Below are 17,375 nucleotides of genomic sequence, written 5' to 3' on the forward strand. Positions count from 1 at the left end.
TTGGAGTTTATGTGTGTTATAAAAGCAGTATACAAAAGAAACTTTGTGACATTTAACAGCAAATATAACGGGAGAAATGCACATCGCGTCTTAACATAGCAAAAATATGACTGAACTCCATTGCAATAAAAAAAGTCAGTGTGTGTGGTTTTGTTAAATCACTGTTATAACACAAAACAATGAAGTAGGGTGTAATATAGTTGTTGAAGGAAAATATCATACCAAAACAAGTTTGTCAAGTTGTTAGTGCTATCTCAAAATAAGTCAATCTTAAAATACGGCCAAATTTGTTGAGAAGTTTCTCATTAAAATCTACACTGGAAACAGTTGTAAAGCAGTTGTAAATAAATCTTTGGTGATATGACTAGCTTTGAAGCGTTTGTGCAGGCGAGCAATAATGATGAACATTTCACAAATCATACATCTGGCGTATTTAAGAGGTTATTTTGCAATAAATCAGGCTCAAATCACCTCTATGTGGTGCATAAAAGAGATGCTCAGAACACATGTTTAGAAACAAGTCTCCTACACCAAGAATAGCAGAACGTTAGAGCACAGCAAACTATGCTTTGTTGTAGTACACTTCATGCTTCACCAACAAAGCGATAATCGCTTATTCTCACGCGATGCAAACAGACTGGCATCTGATTCTACAGTTAGGTACCGCCGCCCTAAATCATTAAAAACGACAAAATGGATGCATAGTTTTAGATTTTTTAGAATTGCTTTACTCTTGTATGTAATAGACTTCTAAAGCTTTAGTATTTAGGTAGAAACAGTTGGTTTGTTCAAAATAGGAGAGAGCAAAAGGTATCATACAGAAAGTAGCAATAGGGACAAGTTTAACATGGAAAATTTACCCATTACTACAAAACAACCAATATTTTTCTTTAATTATTACTTTTATTGTTAAGAACGTTTCTACATTCAAGTTGCCTAAACCCCATTAACACCTTGGTAATTTGTTGGGAAACCAAACTATAAAGATTTTATTTTTTTAATAAGTTTTACCAGTTACATGTCTCTGATGGTGGTTCATCAAACTCATAGGATTGCTCAGTCTAGTTTTAGTTGCTTTTACTATCCTGATCGTCCTGATTTTGTAGTGGTATCAAAAACCAGAATGTTTTCCACCAGGCCCAAGAGGGCTTCCACTGCTAGGAATCCTACCCAATCTTAGCGGTTTTCCGGAAAGAGACTTTGGCGTTTGGGGAAAAAATATGGCACCATTATGTCTGTACCGATGGGATGGAAAAACTGTGTTGTTCTAAACGATTATGACATCGTCAATGAGGTTACTATTATACTTTTCGTGTTTGCTGTTTTTTGCTACATACAAGCTTTCGTCTGTTTTTTTTGTTTATTGGCAAACTGCTTTGGGGTTAAATCTAATTGTTTTACATTTCTAAAGCGACCACAATCACAGAGCTTTGTTCTGTTGATTGTTTTGTTTTGTAAGTTTTTTTGTCACGAAATAGTGAAAAATATGTGAACGTTTTGCCACTATGCAGGTTTATTTTGACACAATATAAAACAATTTTGGTTAGCACTTAAAAGGTTTCAAAAAATGTCAGCAGAAATGTAAATATATGCCCGATTGATAAATGTTTTCTTTCCTGCAGACGTTGGTTAAACGGAGTAAAGAGTTTAATGAACGGCCTTACATACGTTTTTTCGATATGTTTACAAATAATGGCATTGCTATGATCACTGGTGGCCAGGTGTGGCGTGTTCATCGCCGGTTTGGTATGTCTGCCATACGAAGGTACAATAACAAATCAACTGATAGTCTATGAACCCAGTTAGATGTATAACTTTCCCACATGTTTGCAGCATTGTAATTTAAATGAGTTCGGTTATATGTGCGATGTAAAAACGTAAGATATGAGATGTGATTATCGCAGATCAAACGAAAAATGTTCTAAGATTGTCCACCAAGGCATTACGCCCAAGTTACACCAGGTTTTTGCTATATTTCGGACATTATCACAGCCTATAAGCATTCAAATTTGGTTACTCAATAATTAATGTTTTTTTGGGTAATATTACAGTGTGCTAGCCAATGTCTTTAAAAATCCAACATAAATCACCGACAAAACTTTGACTGTAAACATGTGAGGATTTTAAAACTCTGTTATATTTTTACAATGTTATATTTTCATGCAAAACAAAAAATATTTTTTTGCAGATTTGGTGGTAATAAGGGTGTGATGTAAAAGAAAGTGAGGGACGAAGCAATGTATCTTGTGCCGAAATTAGAAGAAAATGAAGGGAAACCTTTCAAAATTCAGGTAAATGCTACAAACGACTCCAGATCAAGGACAAAATGGAACAACAAATATCACTTATTTTTTTCAGAATCTTTTGACGAACGCTGTGTCAAACGTGATCTGCAACATGGCGTTCGGCAGGAGATACGATTACAATGATGACAAGTTTCAAGTGCCAATAACCAACCTTTTGTCACAGTAGGTTTTGAACAGACTATTCCGCAAAAAAGAGGTTATCTACTTTTTACCCATCAATTATACGACAACTAGTATGCAATCTTGCTCGATATGGCAAATATTTTTGCAAATACGTCGCACTGAAGTTTTCGCAGCTAAACTACAGGTGTACTGAAAAAAGAAACAATTTTTCTTTTTTATCAGTTTTAAAAAGGTAAGTGACTGGAAGACGAACGTCCTTATGTTTATTCTGTTTCTTTGCGACGTACCGCCTTTTACAACACATGTCGAAATAAACCTGATGCTAATTCGTCCAATACGAGGTAACTTGATTTTCAAATACAATTAAAATCGAGTTTTGTAAAAAAACAAACATTACCTGCCCTTCTTCAAAATTTTTTTTGGGAAAATTTAGCGGTTTACAAAAAGTTGTTTGCTACTTAACACATTATTTTGTCGTCATTAATGCAGCAATGATTGGTGATCTGATAAACGAACACAAATCCACTTTTGATCCCAACGACATTCGTGATATTTTGGACGGATATTTGGTGAACTTTGTTCACAAGGAAGACAACTTTGTTTTTAAGGTATAGATTTTTTATTGGTATACCTGATAATCGTCATCACTAGAAATACTTTTAAAGAACTGCCAAGACATTTTCTTTGACTTGTTTGTGGCGGGAACAGAAACCACTTCCACGACATTAAGATGGGCATTTTTGTGTCTAATGCTTCATCAGGACGTCCAGGATAAAATGCAAAAGGAAATCGACCCGTGTTTCCCCTTTGTTTTGAGTTTACAAAAGTGCTTTTACAAAGTTTACCTTTTTTGGTTTTGTAATACTCTGAGAAAAAGTTAGCCAAATAAAAGAAATAGCATGCATTGTATTTAAATACAATAGCAAGTACTTTAATCAGCCAAAAACAAAAAACTTACTGTATTATTTATCATATCATTTGGAGCAAAGATGGCATAGTCTGTTCCGAAAACTTACCTCTATTGGAAACAGACTGGCGATTTCCCACGGAACTTTCGGCCAGAAGCTATATGATAACTTTGAGGCCAAAGCTTTTTGCAATTGTGTATGTCCAATATAAAACTTAACATATAAGTGTGACTTATAGTACAAGACCTTAAAGTACGCTATGTTTAACAAATTAAAATTTCATAATGTTTTGATGAATCAAGCTCGTGTAGTCCCATTATACTCTTGAGTGTTACAGAGAGTAACATTTCTAGTTCATGCCAGTGATCTGACTCTATTCACTGTGACATAACAAAGCGCGTGCCATGATTGGGGGAGAAATCTCTGACGTAACAATGTGTATGAAGTCATTAGTGGTGCAATCTTGTGCACACCACGTTTTGCAGTTTCTTTCTGTGCTGTAAGCAGCCTTTTTAGTAGTCGCAGTTTGTGGTTAAACTCCTCCTAACAAGTTGATACTTAATTTGATTGTATGAATTGTTATAGATTAATATCGTGATAATGTTTGTGTATGAGTTAAAAAATAGTGACTTTCTAATTGTCACATGTTTCTTTGAGTAAGTTTATCGGCTATTTTGTGTGTGTGTATAACTAGCCGATTGTGACACTTTTCTGTTTGCTTTAACAGAGAACCAATGTAGAGCAAACAAAAGTAGATCACAACATAAGGCTTAAATTCAAAGTTTCTGAATTTCCTGTCAGTAAAGAGACTAAAGAGAACATTACAAAATTCTATCAAGAGAAAATTTTAATTCGCTGCAATTAAATTTAAGTAGGTAGTTATAACTAAACCGCAAGAAGTGGGCAAATTTGATATGACATCAACTGGTGTCAATCATCCGTTCCTTCTAAATAAATCCGTTATTTTGTGGTGACTGTTTTATTTACAAAAAACACCCAGCAAAAATACAAAATTTTAGTTTTGCGAAGGAAATACAATAAGGTTAAAGTTAGATTAGCTTTAGTAGCAAGTGATTATTATTAAACTCTGTACAATCAACTCTCACCTATACTTGTTTAAACTCGTAAAATTAAACTATTTCATCGGGATTGTATGAACATATTAAAAGCCGGTGGGATATTACCAAGAACGTTGCTTTCATCATCGAGAGAAGGTGGATCCGGATCATTGGGGTCGACAGAAATCCTAAACCGCTGAATGATGGTAATAATGAAGATCCACAGCTGTGTCTTCGCCAGCTGCTCGCCCATGCAAACTCTTGCACCAGCACCAAACTGCATCACGTGTTTAGAATTGGTAAAGTTTCCGTTTTCATCTAGGTGTCGCTGTGGTTCAAACTTGCTTGGGTTTTTCCAGTATGTTTCGTCGTTGTTGACTTGCCAGAGATTGGTGAGTATCTGTCAGAATACTCCTTTTTGAATTTCCGGAGACAGTGTATGTTGGGAAAAGTTTGTTTTCATTGTCTAAGTCTTTGTTTAATGTATGGGAATTATCTTAACTAAATAGAGTTTAAATTAAAGTATGAATCCTTGCCATCAAAGTAAGCTGATCAGCTTGATTTTCTGCATTTCGGAAAAAAAATCTTGGTAGCTGCTTAGGCTAAATGTTTACCTGAGTGCCTTTGGGTATGCGATAATCGCGAACTGCCAAGTCTTTGGTAGTACAACGTGGTACAGAAAGTGGTACACGAGTCCTGAACCTTATCACTTCGTGCAGCACTGCACATGAAAATGGCATCTTTTCCCGATGGGATAAGCTCGGTGTTTCACCTCTTCCTGCAGAGAAAAGATTAACCCCCATAAATTACTTTTAAACCAACATGTTGTTAAAACTCCTGTCAGCAACTTTGTAAAACTCATGTCAGGAAATGCTTACAGTAATAAGAAGAATACAGTAATAAGAAGAATGGGGTTCTAAGGTTGATATTTAATCGTTGTCTAAACCTAAAAGGAAAAATGTTGTATAAAAACGGTTACCGATGACATTGTCAATTTCCCTGATCATCTCATCTTGGACATCCTGATGAAGCATCAGACACAACAAAGCCCAATTTAAAATTGCAGAGGTGGTCTCAGATCCCGCCAGAAACAAGTCAAAACAGAAGTCTTGGCAGTTCTTTAAATATCATTTCGCTTGTAAATCGGTTTACAGGTTAAACTAATGAAAAATCCACCTTAAAAACAAAATTCTGCTCCTTATGAACAAAGTTCTCTAAATATCCGTCCAAAACATCACGAATTTCGCCGGGATTAAAAGTGGATTTGTGTTCGTTGATCAGATCACCAATCATTGCTGTTGGAACAAGTACAAAACATTCATTTGGCACAGCAGTCGACGTGGTCATAGACGACGGTTGTTTTTAAATAAGTAGACGCCTCGTAGTTTGCCTACCTCGTATTGGACTAGCCAATGACATGGTGTCTTGAACGTGTTTTGTGAAGGGTGGTACGTCGTACAGAAACGGAATAAATGTTAAAATATTCGTCTTCCAGTCACGTAGGTTTTTTGATCTAGAAGCGTATTATTTACAAGGTGATTTGACAATTTTCCAGTACTTATTCCAATAATTTAACTGTACACGACTTGAAAATTAATTTAATCAAAAACATAACTGCCAGAGAACTTGCTATTGTCATCATCAGCTCAGATTGTCAATGGAGCTCGAACAGGGTTGATACAAGCACTTTGGAAAAAGGGTGAATGCAAGGTGTGTTGAAACAAACCCTTTTCTAGCTCGATTGACAAAGTAGTGTACAGCGTGTTTCTTTTTCTAAAACTTTTTTGTATTTTTGCCACAAGAAATTTATGTTTCAAACGGAATGGATGTCAACTAACTTTTGCCACATGATTACACGTAACTTACAACTCAACAATGCTTGTTACGAACGCCTGGAACTTGGGATCCTTGTAATCGTATCTCCTCCCAAGCACAATGTTGCAAATCACGTTTGGTACAGCGTTTGATAAAAGATTCTGTAGAAAGTTTTTCGTTACATATAAATGCCAGAATCACAAACAGTATTTTAAATTACTGGTTACTGCTATCTGACTTTTTTTAACTAAATAACTATAACTATTCTTTTATGATTGTGCAGATCAGTTCGCCAGTCGCAAAACAATTGATAAACATTCGTGCCAAATATTTTGACATTTTTCTTCTAAACCACATTACGGTGATTAGGAACGTCCTTAATAGACTTGGCGTATTATAGTTTACCTGAATATTAAACGGTTTTCCTGCCAAGTTATTTAGTTTTTGAGTCAGATACATCGCTTCGTCGTTCACCTTTTGCTCCATAACGCCCGTATTACCTCCTAATCTGCAAAGAGTATGTTTAATCCGTGTTATTTAGGATTTGTAGCGATTGGCATTGCCTTTGAAGGTTACCATCTTTTTTACTCATCTTTTATGGTTGCAAACAATTTGCCCTGCCGGAAACCGAAACTAATGTGCGGTGAGGCTTTTGTGGTAAGTCGTTGTTACAGGGTTGTTAGCCATTACACAAATATTGTGACAGTCACTGTTGTAATATGAGTTGACTATGCGTATTTTTGGTTTAATGTACAAGAACAATATCGACTCCTAAATATGACACTTCACTGCTAAGACGCTGAATAAATACAAGCAACAACAATTTTTGTTTATCAATAGATACGCATATCAATAGATACGAAACTTAACACATATGTTTTAAATTGTGCGTATTCAGAATTAATTCCGTTGTCAAGTTTGAAACGAAACCCACACGTTTGCAAAATCGACTGATTTGATTGCAACACTGACCAACTTTGCTTCAAACACAAAGCATATTTCACTATTGTGTTATGTTTGTACCTTCGTAAAGATGAAACACCAAACCGACGATGGGAATGCCACACAGGACCACCAGGAATCGTGCCAATCCCGTTCGATGAAAGTGCACTTGAAAGTCGTATATAAGGTCGTTCATGAAATTCCTCGCTTCGTTTTACCAATGTCTGTCGAAAACGAAAACAGTCAGCAGAGTTAATATGCGGAAAACTAAACACATTCGTGTCGTGAGGACCTTACCACATACGCCGACAAAACACAGTCAGGAAATTAAGCATGTAAACATACCTCAATGACGGTTTCATGATCGTTCAGAACCACGACGGTTTGCCATCCCATCGGTACAGATATGATGGGGCCATATTTCTTGCCCCAAGCGCCAAAGTCTCTTTCTGGAAAACTGCTGAGAAATGGTAGCATTCCCAATAGAGGAAGTCCCATTGGACCTGGTGGGTGTTTATTGGGTTTTTGATACCACCAATAGAAAAACAGGGCCACCATAATAGAGAATATTATCAAAAATAAGTTGAGCATCTTTCTAAAGGGTTTTGTTTGTAATCTTTTAAAGTCACGTTACAGTGAATATATAAGCTGTTCTGCAACAAACCGATAAATAGTTAAGTGCGGAAATTTTGCAGAACAGATTGTCAAGTTGCATTAAAAAGACTATAATTTTGCCGACTGAAAGTTAAAGGCATGACCAGTGCAACTGCATCATCCCTAACCTTTAGACTAAACTAAAACTGCCCGTTGAAGATACAACGTCTGCCCGTTGAAGATACAAAAACTTTGTATTGGAATTATATAGGTTTATGCAAACTATTTGGTTCCATGCAGTGCCGAATCTGACACTAGCATATTTCATCTGCATAAGTAGCTCTAAAGATCATAACTTCAATCACAACACATAACAAAGTACATTGTTAGACCAAGTAAACATCAGATAACAAAGTCAGTTCAACATCCTGATTAACGACGGGAAGTGAGCTTTGAAACGAGCTGATCCAGTAAACAATAACAAACTTTGCACAAATCATGCATGATTTAGCTATCCAGTTAAACAAACTGTGTCACAACTTCGTCGCATACCTTTGAGCTAGCAAATCGAAACGATCAGATGATTCAGTAAACATTTGCAAAAATTGCACAAATTATATCATTGCAATTGATGCACTAACATGCTTGGGCTTATTCTTCGAATTACAATATTTTATTAAATCATTAGCGTAAACTTAGCCGCCTCAAATCAACTTTGCTCGCTACCTTAACGCAAAGTTTACTTCTTCAAGAACCTCAGTGTAGTTCAGATTAAACCAGATAATCCAAACTGCAAGTAGCAGGAAAATTTGATATTACTTTGAGCTGGTGACAGTCAACTTTATCCTACTACCAAAAGCCTTACGTATCGTTTTGTTGTTAATTTTTTATTTGCAAAACAACACTGCACAAAATGAGATTTCAGCTTTGCAAGGGAAGATTAAAGTTACATTAGCTTTCGCAGCAAGTGAATATCAAAGGGTATACAATCATTTTTCACCAACAGCTGTTTCATATACTTTAACGCGAGTTTATGATCATATTATAAGCCGGTGGGACGTAAACGAGAGCGTTGGTTCCATCATCGAGAGAAAGCGGATCCGGATCATTAGGGTCGACAGATATCCTAAACCGCTGAATAATGGTAATAAGGAAGATCCACAGTTCTGTCCGGGCCATCTGCTCGCCCATGCAAACTCTTGCCCCGGCGCCAAATGGAATCTCGTATTTGGAATTGGTAAAGTTCCCGCTTTCATCGAGGTGTCGCTGTGGATCAAATTTGTTTGGATTTTTCCAGTAAGTTTCGTCGTTGTGAACTTGCCAGAGGTTGGTAAACACCTGTCGAAAATAACTAATATTGTTTTAGGCTGACTGCTTATATTCAACAACACTTATTGTTTAAGTATGTCTTTCAACATTTGAGTAAACAATACCGAAAATAACTTAGTTATAATATAATCGACACAAAATGTCCATTATGCTGCAAAAGGTTTAGTTGAATTTCCGTTGGACATTTGGGAAAATACCAAGATTCACAAAGTTACCTGCGTGCCTTTGGTATATGGAAACCACGAACTGTCACGTCCTCCGCAGCACAGCGTGGCAATGAAAGTGGTATAAGTGTCCTAAACCTCATCACTTCATGAAGCACTGCACATGTGTAAGGCATCTTCTCGCGGTGAGATAAACTCGGTGTTCCTTCTTTTCCTACAGAGTACAAACGAGCGGAAGGTTCACATGTTACATGTAGTTGCAAATTGTTTTTCTTTTTTTATTAGTTCTTATGGCTGTGGTTCTAAATTTTTAACGACCCGGATGTTCAGGTTATGCGTAAAGTTTTCTTTTGAAACAACTAATTTTAGGCCTGATTAAGAAAATTTTACCGATGACTTGGAGGACACAAAAATGTCCATCTCAAAGTGGTTGAAGTGCTTTCTGTTCCCGCCACAAACAAGTCAAAGAAAAAGTCCTGGCAGTTCTGTAAAGGAATTGTTAGTGTAACAAAGATTTTCTGTTTCACCGATTATAATTCTACTGTAGCGATTGCGACATAATTTGTGCAAACTATGCAATAGTTGTTTACCAAATATAGCTCGTTTTTTAATCCGCTAGCTCAAAGCTGCGAGGAAGTTAAAATGTGTAGCACCAAATCAAACTGTATTGACAAATCTTGGTCGGACTTTGTAATATTTCCTGTCGCAGTTAATTAGGATGCAGGTGCGTCTTTGTGATCTGGTGTTTATGTGCTTTAACCGTATGTTTTGTCCTGTGCTGTGATTGGACGCTGCTTTGTGTGGAAATTGTACAAGAGCCAGAGCACATGTGTACGATTTAACGCTTTTATCCGGGATATATAAAACCGCACTCGTTTATTTCGATCTCTTCTCTTCCTTCTTTCTGGTCATTCTGTTTGACTTGCATTCGCTTATATCAGCGTGTCGCTTTCTATCGTCAAGAAGTAATAAACAAACGAACCGAAGTGCAAGACACCTGTGTGGAGTTTCCAGGACTCTGTCCTGACAAGCTCAGGAGCTTGGGAGGTTAAGGACGGTGGTATACCTTTTTAATTTGTAGTGACGCAGTTGTAACTTTGAGATTTTTAAGCGAACTTTAACATAAAACGGATCACTACACTACCTTAAAAACAAAGTTGTCGTCCTTGTGAACAAAGCTCTCCAAATATCCGTCCAAAATATCACGAATGTCGTTTCGATCAAAAGTGGATTGGTGTTCGTTTATTAGATCACCAATCATTGCTGTGTTGATAAAGATTATAAACAAGTGTCAAATAGAGGATTTTTTTGAAACAGATTAAATTTCAAACAAGTTTTAAAACACAAAAAGCCATTAAATTTTTTCAATGGATTGTAATTAGTTTACCTCGTATTGGACGAATTAGGGTCATGCTTTTTTCAACATGTTTTGTAAAAGGAGGTACGTCGCACAGAAATGGAATAAACATCAGAACGTTGGTCTTCCAGTCGCTTACGTTTTTAAACCTGACAAAAAGTAGCAAATTTTTTATTTCTTGTTTTAAAAACAGCTGAAGTCGAGCTCCGAAAACTTGAGAGCAAAATATTTAGGATATCGAGCCAGTATCACAAATAGTTGTCATATAACTTGGGATGAAAGGTTTTTCGGAACAGTTTGTTGAAAACTTACTGTGCCAACAGGTTGGTTATTAGTACTTGAAACTTGTGTTACGAATAATATTATCAATTTCTTTATTGCACTGTTTTGTCACTCGTTTCGTTTGTTCTTTTGTCACAATATGTTGTTCGTTTCCCATAATATTATTTATATGTCTATTGCACAGCAATTTCACCATATGATACTTATTTCCATGTGTTGCTAATATTATCACCTTTGTTTATTTAGCTATTTCTTCACTGTGTTAATACTAACTTTGTTTGTTGCTTCGTCACTGTATGTTATCTTTTATTTTTATTGTTTTCCATTTTTGCGTTTCGGACGCAACCGTCCTTGTTGCCTTGGCATTCCTGCGCGTGTCCCTAATTAATTACCTCGGGACTTTGCTTAATTTGCCCCAAGAATAACTGCTGTTTTTTCCTCGTGGCTTGCTCCCTAACGTGAGGGCGGTGAAAATGTGATCAGGCAGACTTGGTTGGTCGGCCTTGGTAGAACGTGCTTCTTGGCTTGTGAGATCTTTTACCTATTTGTCCGTTTTTACATCATGTTTTTAAGTGCTACGTTAGCCCGATTGTGTTGTCGAGAACCGTGCTTATTTCAGTCCGCTTTTATAATAAGAACAAAGGATATATTGCATATTTTGTTACTGTTGTGCAAAAGAATTAAGAGTAGCGCGCGGTCTAGTTATTGGTTTTACCGGCTAGCCGTTAGAGCAGTGTCCTGAACCTTAGGCGCAGAATTAGTAGCGCTACACTTGTCATCATTGTAATCGTATCTTCTGCCGAACGCCATGTTGCAGATCACGTTTGACACTGCGTTTGTCAAAAGATTCTGGACAAACATAACAATGACAAACAAGCCATATCCGTCTTAAACTAGGGTCGTTTGTACTATTTACATGGATTTTGAAAGGTTTTCCTTCGAACTCGTTTAGTTGCTGCAAAAGATACATTGCTTCGATATTAACCTTCTGCTCCATCGAACCCTTATTGCCACCAAATCTGCAAAAATGTGTGATTTTTGTTTTACAAAATACTGTTATGCACAACTAATCTGCGTTTACCACTTATAACATCAAACCAAGCACTCTTTGGTGTTTTAAGTAAATGGTATATTCTGACGTTAGTTTATATTCGTACTCCTCACGACGTAGACCAGTGGTCGGCAACCGCCGGTCCGCCGGGAGTTCGTTACCGGGCCGTATAGGTTTTCAGTTTAAATCCTATTAAACATTTTGCCCATGTATCCCGGGGATGATAAACTAATTTAGTCGTTTTTATTGCTAAGTATATGTAGTTTTTTGAAGACCGGTCCGCGATAAAATTTTAGTTTCAAAAACGGTCCGCAGTGCAAAAAAGGTTGCCGACCCCTGACGTAGACAACAACATAAACTATAATACATGAACAAATTTGTTGCTCTTTCTGCGGTTTTTATTACATTAGGCCGACGTTTTTTGCCCTATACGAGACCTTCATCAGAGTAATGACGTAAATTGAAAGAAAATTGTAAACTATAATATTACTCAAAGAAAGCATAAAAAAATATACGCAACAGTTGTGCATTGATATGCTTTTATCATGCAAGAAATGATTCAACAACTTGGCTATCTGGGCAAAAGTGCTTGTAAGGCACCTTTACGCTGTATTCCATGGCATCACATCTCAAATCTTTACAAATACCGAAGCCTGTCATTCAAATTTTAATGTCATTTGCAATACAGCAAACACGTAGGCGACTTAAACACCTAGCGTTAAAATGCACCAGCAACGTATCTTTAATATTAAACAGCTGTTTAGTCATACAAGTTCACACAAACGTATGTTGGTTAGTTTGTTTGGTGTGTACCTTCGTATAGCAGACATACCAAACCTGCGATGAGCATGCCACACAGGACCTCCAGTTACCATAGCAATTCCTTAATCTGAGAACATGTCGATGAAACGTAAGTAAGGCCGTTCATTAAACTCTTTACTCCGCTTCACCAACGTCTGACAAAAAGGAGACAGAAATATTTTGGTTTTGCGGTTAAGATTATGCTTACATTTTTGGAAATTGCTGAACCAAAATGTTTAAATTTTTTGATATTGTGTCTTGAGCCATACAATGATTGGACCATATTTCTGTCTCCAAGCCCCGAAATCTTTTTCTGGAAAACCGCTAAGATAGGGAAGGATTCCTAGCAGGGGAAGTCCCCTTGGACCTGGTGGAGATTTTTCGGGTTTTTGATACCACCAATAGAAAAGCAGAACAAGAAATGAAACACTTATCCAAATTAGGTTGAGCATCTATATGATTTGTCAAAAACCTTGAGCAAAAAATGTCGTAATAGTAGTTATTTAAACAGCCAACAGTAGTTTTAAAACCGTTTTTAAAATTTAAAGTTCCATCATCGTTGAGCCATCCACCAGTAATTTACTGATCCATTGCAATAACTTAAACCACCGCACGTTACAATATCGCTTTTGCTTGCATGGGAATGTTTATTGCGCACTACAAAATGACTGTAAAAATCAACATACAGCGGCCATATTGACAATTTGCTTAACTGAAATTAGCAGTGTGGTCATCCAAACCGATTATTTAAACACAGTAATAATTAAGTGGCTAGAATTTCAAATATACACAGGCTAATTTAAGTTTGTAATCGTCCTCCAGGTTTTCAACTCAGAAATAGTTCTAAAAACTTTTTTTAAATTTTCGAATATTTAATAACCGCGAAGAAATTGTTGTGGATATTTATGTTTTTTTCTGACACAAAGTCAGTGAATATTATCTGTTAGTATGTGTTTGTTTGGTTTCTATCCTTGGCGTGCGGGCAACGCCTGAATACGCTTCTTACAATGAGGCCACCATCACAACTCTATGTTTTGTTGTAAGTCCTCTCAGCCAGTTTTTATGGGTTTCACTAGACTCGGGTAGTAGGCTTTACAACCCATTTTGATGGCTTAGGCTCGGCGTCTTTTGTTGTTACCTCTAACAGATACTAAAAAAGATACAATTAGAGCGTGGTAAAAATTAGTGGATATGGTGTCTGTTGCACCGAAAAGGGAATGTGAATAACCCTTTGAGTGAATACAAGAAATGTTCAAATCGATACTGTTGCTCCTTCTACTACGCGTAACCTTTAATGTGGTACGCGACCACGGAAACGTGGGGCATTTATTGGCGTTAAGCCTGCCAACGTACGCCATCGTCCCGTCTCTCGCCGGACAATATCAGACAACGGCCTTAGCTGACTTGTAGAAACTTCAGTTATCGCCTGAGTTTGCGTAATATGATTAATCCCTAGGAGTCGAAAAGGTTTAGACCTTTCTGTAACTCTAGCTGTTTTCTTATACTGAACTTCTTACTAATTTAAACAGCGATTTTCTTGCTTTTCAAATACCTGCAACATTGCGCAAAGACTACCTTCTCAATTGAATTCAAAATCTAGAAAGAAAAGGCGAAAACATCACTATTTATGTTATACTACTTTCTTGCTTTACTTACAAGGCAGCACTAAACTTAATCTTTGTTTGGTATGCTACTTTTAAATGGGCAACGCCTTTGATTTGCGTCATTTTTGCTTCTTTCATACGCTATAAATCGAAACCGTTAACATTACCAAGAAGAGCAAAACTTTAGAGCATAGCAGACACCGCTTTGTTGTAACACACTTCATGCTCCACCAATGAAGCGTTAGTTGCTTATTCTCACGCGACGCAAACAGACTGGCATCTGATTTTACAGTTACACTTTGCAAGTGAAAAGGGTAGCGCCAAAATCAGTAAAAAACGTTAAAATGGATGCATAGTTTTAGATATAAGACTTGCATAACGATTCGGAATTGCTTTACTCCTGTATGTAATAGACTTATAAAGCTTTAGTATTAAGGTAGAAACAGTTGGTTTGTTTAAAATAGGAGAGAGCAAAAGGTATCAGACAGAAAGTGGCAATAAGGACAAATTTAACATGGAAAATTTAATTTTTACTACGAAACAACCAATATTTTTCTTTAATTATTACTTTCATTGTCAAGAACTTATCTACTGTCAAGTTGTAGATAAGTACTATTTACCTATCAATTATACGAAAACCAGTGTGCAATACTGGTTCGATATGGCAAATATTTTTACAAATACGTACTAAATTTTTCTCAGCTAAACTTCAGGTGTACTTAAAAATAAAATAAATCTTCTATTTTTTATCAGTTTTAAAACGGTAAGCGACTGGGAGACGAACGTCCTTATGTTTATTCCGTTTCTTTGCGACGTACCGCCTTTTACAACTCATGTCGAAATAAACATGATGCTAATTCGTCCAATACGAGGTAACTTGATTTTCAAATACAATTAAAATCGAGTTTTGCGAAAAAAACGTTACCTGCCCTTCTTCAAAAAAATTTTTGAAAATTTGAGCGGTTTAAAAAAAGTTGTTCGCCACTTATTAACACATTGTTTTGTCGTCATTAAAACAGCAATGATTGGTGATCTGACAAACGAACACAAATCCACTTTTGATCCCAACGACATTCGTGATATTTTGGACGGATATTTGGTGAACTTTGTTCAGAAGGAGGACAACTTTGTTTTTAAGGTAGTCTTGTTATTGGTATACCTGAAAATCGTTATCACTAGAAATACTTTTAAAGAACTGCCAAGACTTTTTCTTTGACTTGTTTGTGGTGGGAACAGAAACCACTTCCACGACATTAAGGAAATCGACGAAGTCATCGGTCAGTTTTTCCTAGTGATCTGATTGCTCGTGAACAAAATTGTTTCGCAATTATCCAGTCAGACCTAAAAAGTAGTTGTTCCCAAGGAAATCTCTAAACCTCCGGGTCGTTGAAATCCACAACAACAGCTTGTGAATGACTATGCGCTTGAAATAACAAACTTGTACCAAGAACCTTTTGTTCATTTCTCTTCTGCAGGACGAGAAGGAACACCTAGCTTATCTCATCGTAAGATGATGCCTTTCTCATGTGCAGTGCTGCACGAAGTGATGAGATTTAAGACGCTCGTACCACTTTCGTTGCCACGCTGTGCTGCCGAGGACGTTACAGTCCGTGGCTACCATATACCTAAAGGCACTCAGGTAACCTTTCATCTAAACCTTAAGAATTGTTTGTCAATCTTCTAAATTGGGATTTCTCCAAGTGCACAAGTGAAATTCAAATTATCGTTTTGCAGTATAATCGACATTGTGTGTCCATTATATTGTAATTATTTTAGTTATTATTTAAACTAATGTTGGAAGACAAAATTATAGTCAATATGATTAAGTGCTGTTATATATAAGCAGTGAGCCGAAAATCTCTTTCAACAGGTGTTTACCAACCTCTGGCAAGTTCACAACGACGAAACCTACTGGAAAAATCCAAACAATTTTGATACCCAGAGACATCTAGATGAAAACGGAAACTTTACCAACTCCAGATACGTGATCCCGTTTGGTGCCGGGGCAAGAGTTTGCATGGGCGAGCTGATGGCTCGGACTGAGCTGTGGATCTTCCTTATTACCATTATTCAGCGGTTTAGGATATCTGTCGACCCTAATGATCCGGATCCGCCTTCTCTTGATGATGGAACCAACGCCCTTGTTTATGTCCCACCAGCGTATAACATGATCGTACAATCCCGTTAAAGCCTGTGTTTCCCCTTTGTTTTGAGTTTACAAAAGTGCTTTTACAAAGTTTACCTTTTTTGGTTTTGTAATACTCTGAGAAAAAGTTAGCCAAATAAAAGAAATAGCATGCATTGTATTTGAATACAATAGCAAGTACTTTAATCAGTCAAAAACAAAAATCTTACTGTATTATTTATCATATCATTTGGAGCAAAGATGGCATAGTCTGTTCCGAAAACTTACCTCTATTGGAAACAGACTGGCGATTTCCCACGGAACTTTCGGCCAGAAGCTATATGATAACTTTGAGGCCAGAAGCTCTTTGCAATTGTGTATGTCCAATATAAAATTTAACATATAAGTGTGACTTATAGTACAAGACCTTAAAGTACGCTATGTTCAACAAATTCAAATTTCATAATGTTTTGATGAATCAAGGTCGTGTAGTCCCATTATACTCTTGACTCAAGAGTTGAGTGTTACAGAGAATAACATTTCTGGTTCATGTCAGTGATCTGACTTTATTCACTGTGACATAACAAAGCGCGTGCCATGATTGGTGGAGAAATCTCTGACGTAACAATGTGTATGAAGTCATTAGTGGTGCAATCTTGTGCAAACCACGTTTTGCAGTTTTTTTCTGTGCTGTAAGCAGCCTTTTTAGTAGTCGCAGTTTGTGGTTAAACTTATTTAGTTTGGAATTATCTATGTGCTAACATTTCAGTGTATTATGTGCAGCTAATGAGCATGAATGCTAAAAGTAATTTTAAGTGCTGAAACGTCTCAGTTCGTCAAAGTGCTTTGCAATTTAGTCCTGGACTCCTAACAAGTTGATACTTAATTTGATTGTATGAATTGTTATAGATTAATA

At 36.7% G+C, this 17,375-nt stretch overlaps 1 protein-coding gene and 1 pseudogene across 2 annotated transcripts; one reads left to right on the forward strand and one right to left on the reverse strand.

Moving 5' to 3' along the window:
- Nucleotides 1-506: 506 nt before the first annotated feature.
- On the forward strand, nucleotides 507-16,635 carry LOC145229632 (cytochrome P450 2J4-like; annotated as a pseudogene). Its single transcript, XR_013860467.1, has 11 exons — nucleotides 507-546; nucleotides 1,051-1,294; nucleotides 1,623-1,765; nucleotides 2,189-2,291; nucleotides 2,359-2,468; nucleotides 2,652-2,770; nucleotides 2,919-3,037; nucleotides 3,095-3,227; nucleotides 11,581-11,586; nucleotides 15,810-15,973; nucleotides 16,205-16,635. The product of XR_013860467.1 is annotated as a cytochrome P450 2J4-like (transcript).
- On the reverse strand, nucleotides 4,478-7,743 carry LOC145228524 (cytochrome P450 2D3-like). Its single transcript, XM_080093598.1, has 9 exons — nucleotides 7,498-7,743; nucleotides 7,234-7,376; nucleotides 6,616-6,718; nucleotides 6,262-6,371; nucleotides 5,790-5,908; nucleotides 5,572-5,690; nucleotides 5,375-5,513; nucleotides 5,010-5,173; nucleotides 4,478-4,795 (listed from the first exon to the last, which is right to left on the reverse strand). Exons 1-9 carry the CDS (start codon nucleotides 7,741-7,743, stop codon nucleotides 4,478-4,480), a joined length of 1,461 nt encoding a protein of 486 aa, XP_079949724.1.
- Nucleotides 16,636-17,375: the final 740 nt, after the last annotated feature.

The sequence above is a fragment of the Phallusia mammillata genome, chromosome 5 (genome assembly GCF_965637545.1).
Source record: "Phallusia mammillata chromosome 5, kaPhaMamm4.hap1.1, whole genome shotgun sequence".
Classification (NCBI taxonomy): Eukaryota; Metazoa; Chordata; class Ascidiacea; order Phlebobranchia; family Ascidiidae; genus Phallusia; species Phallusia mammillata.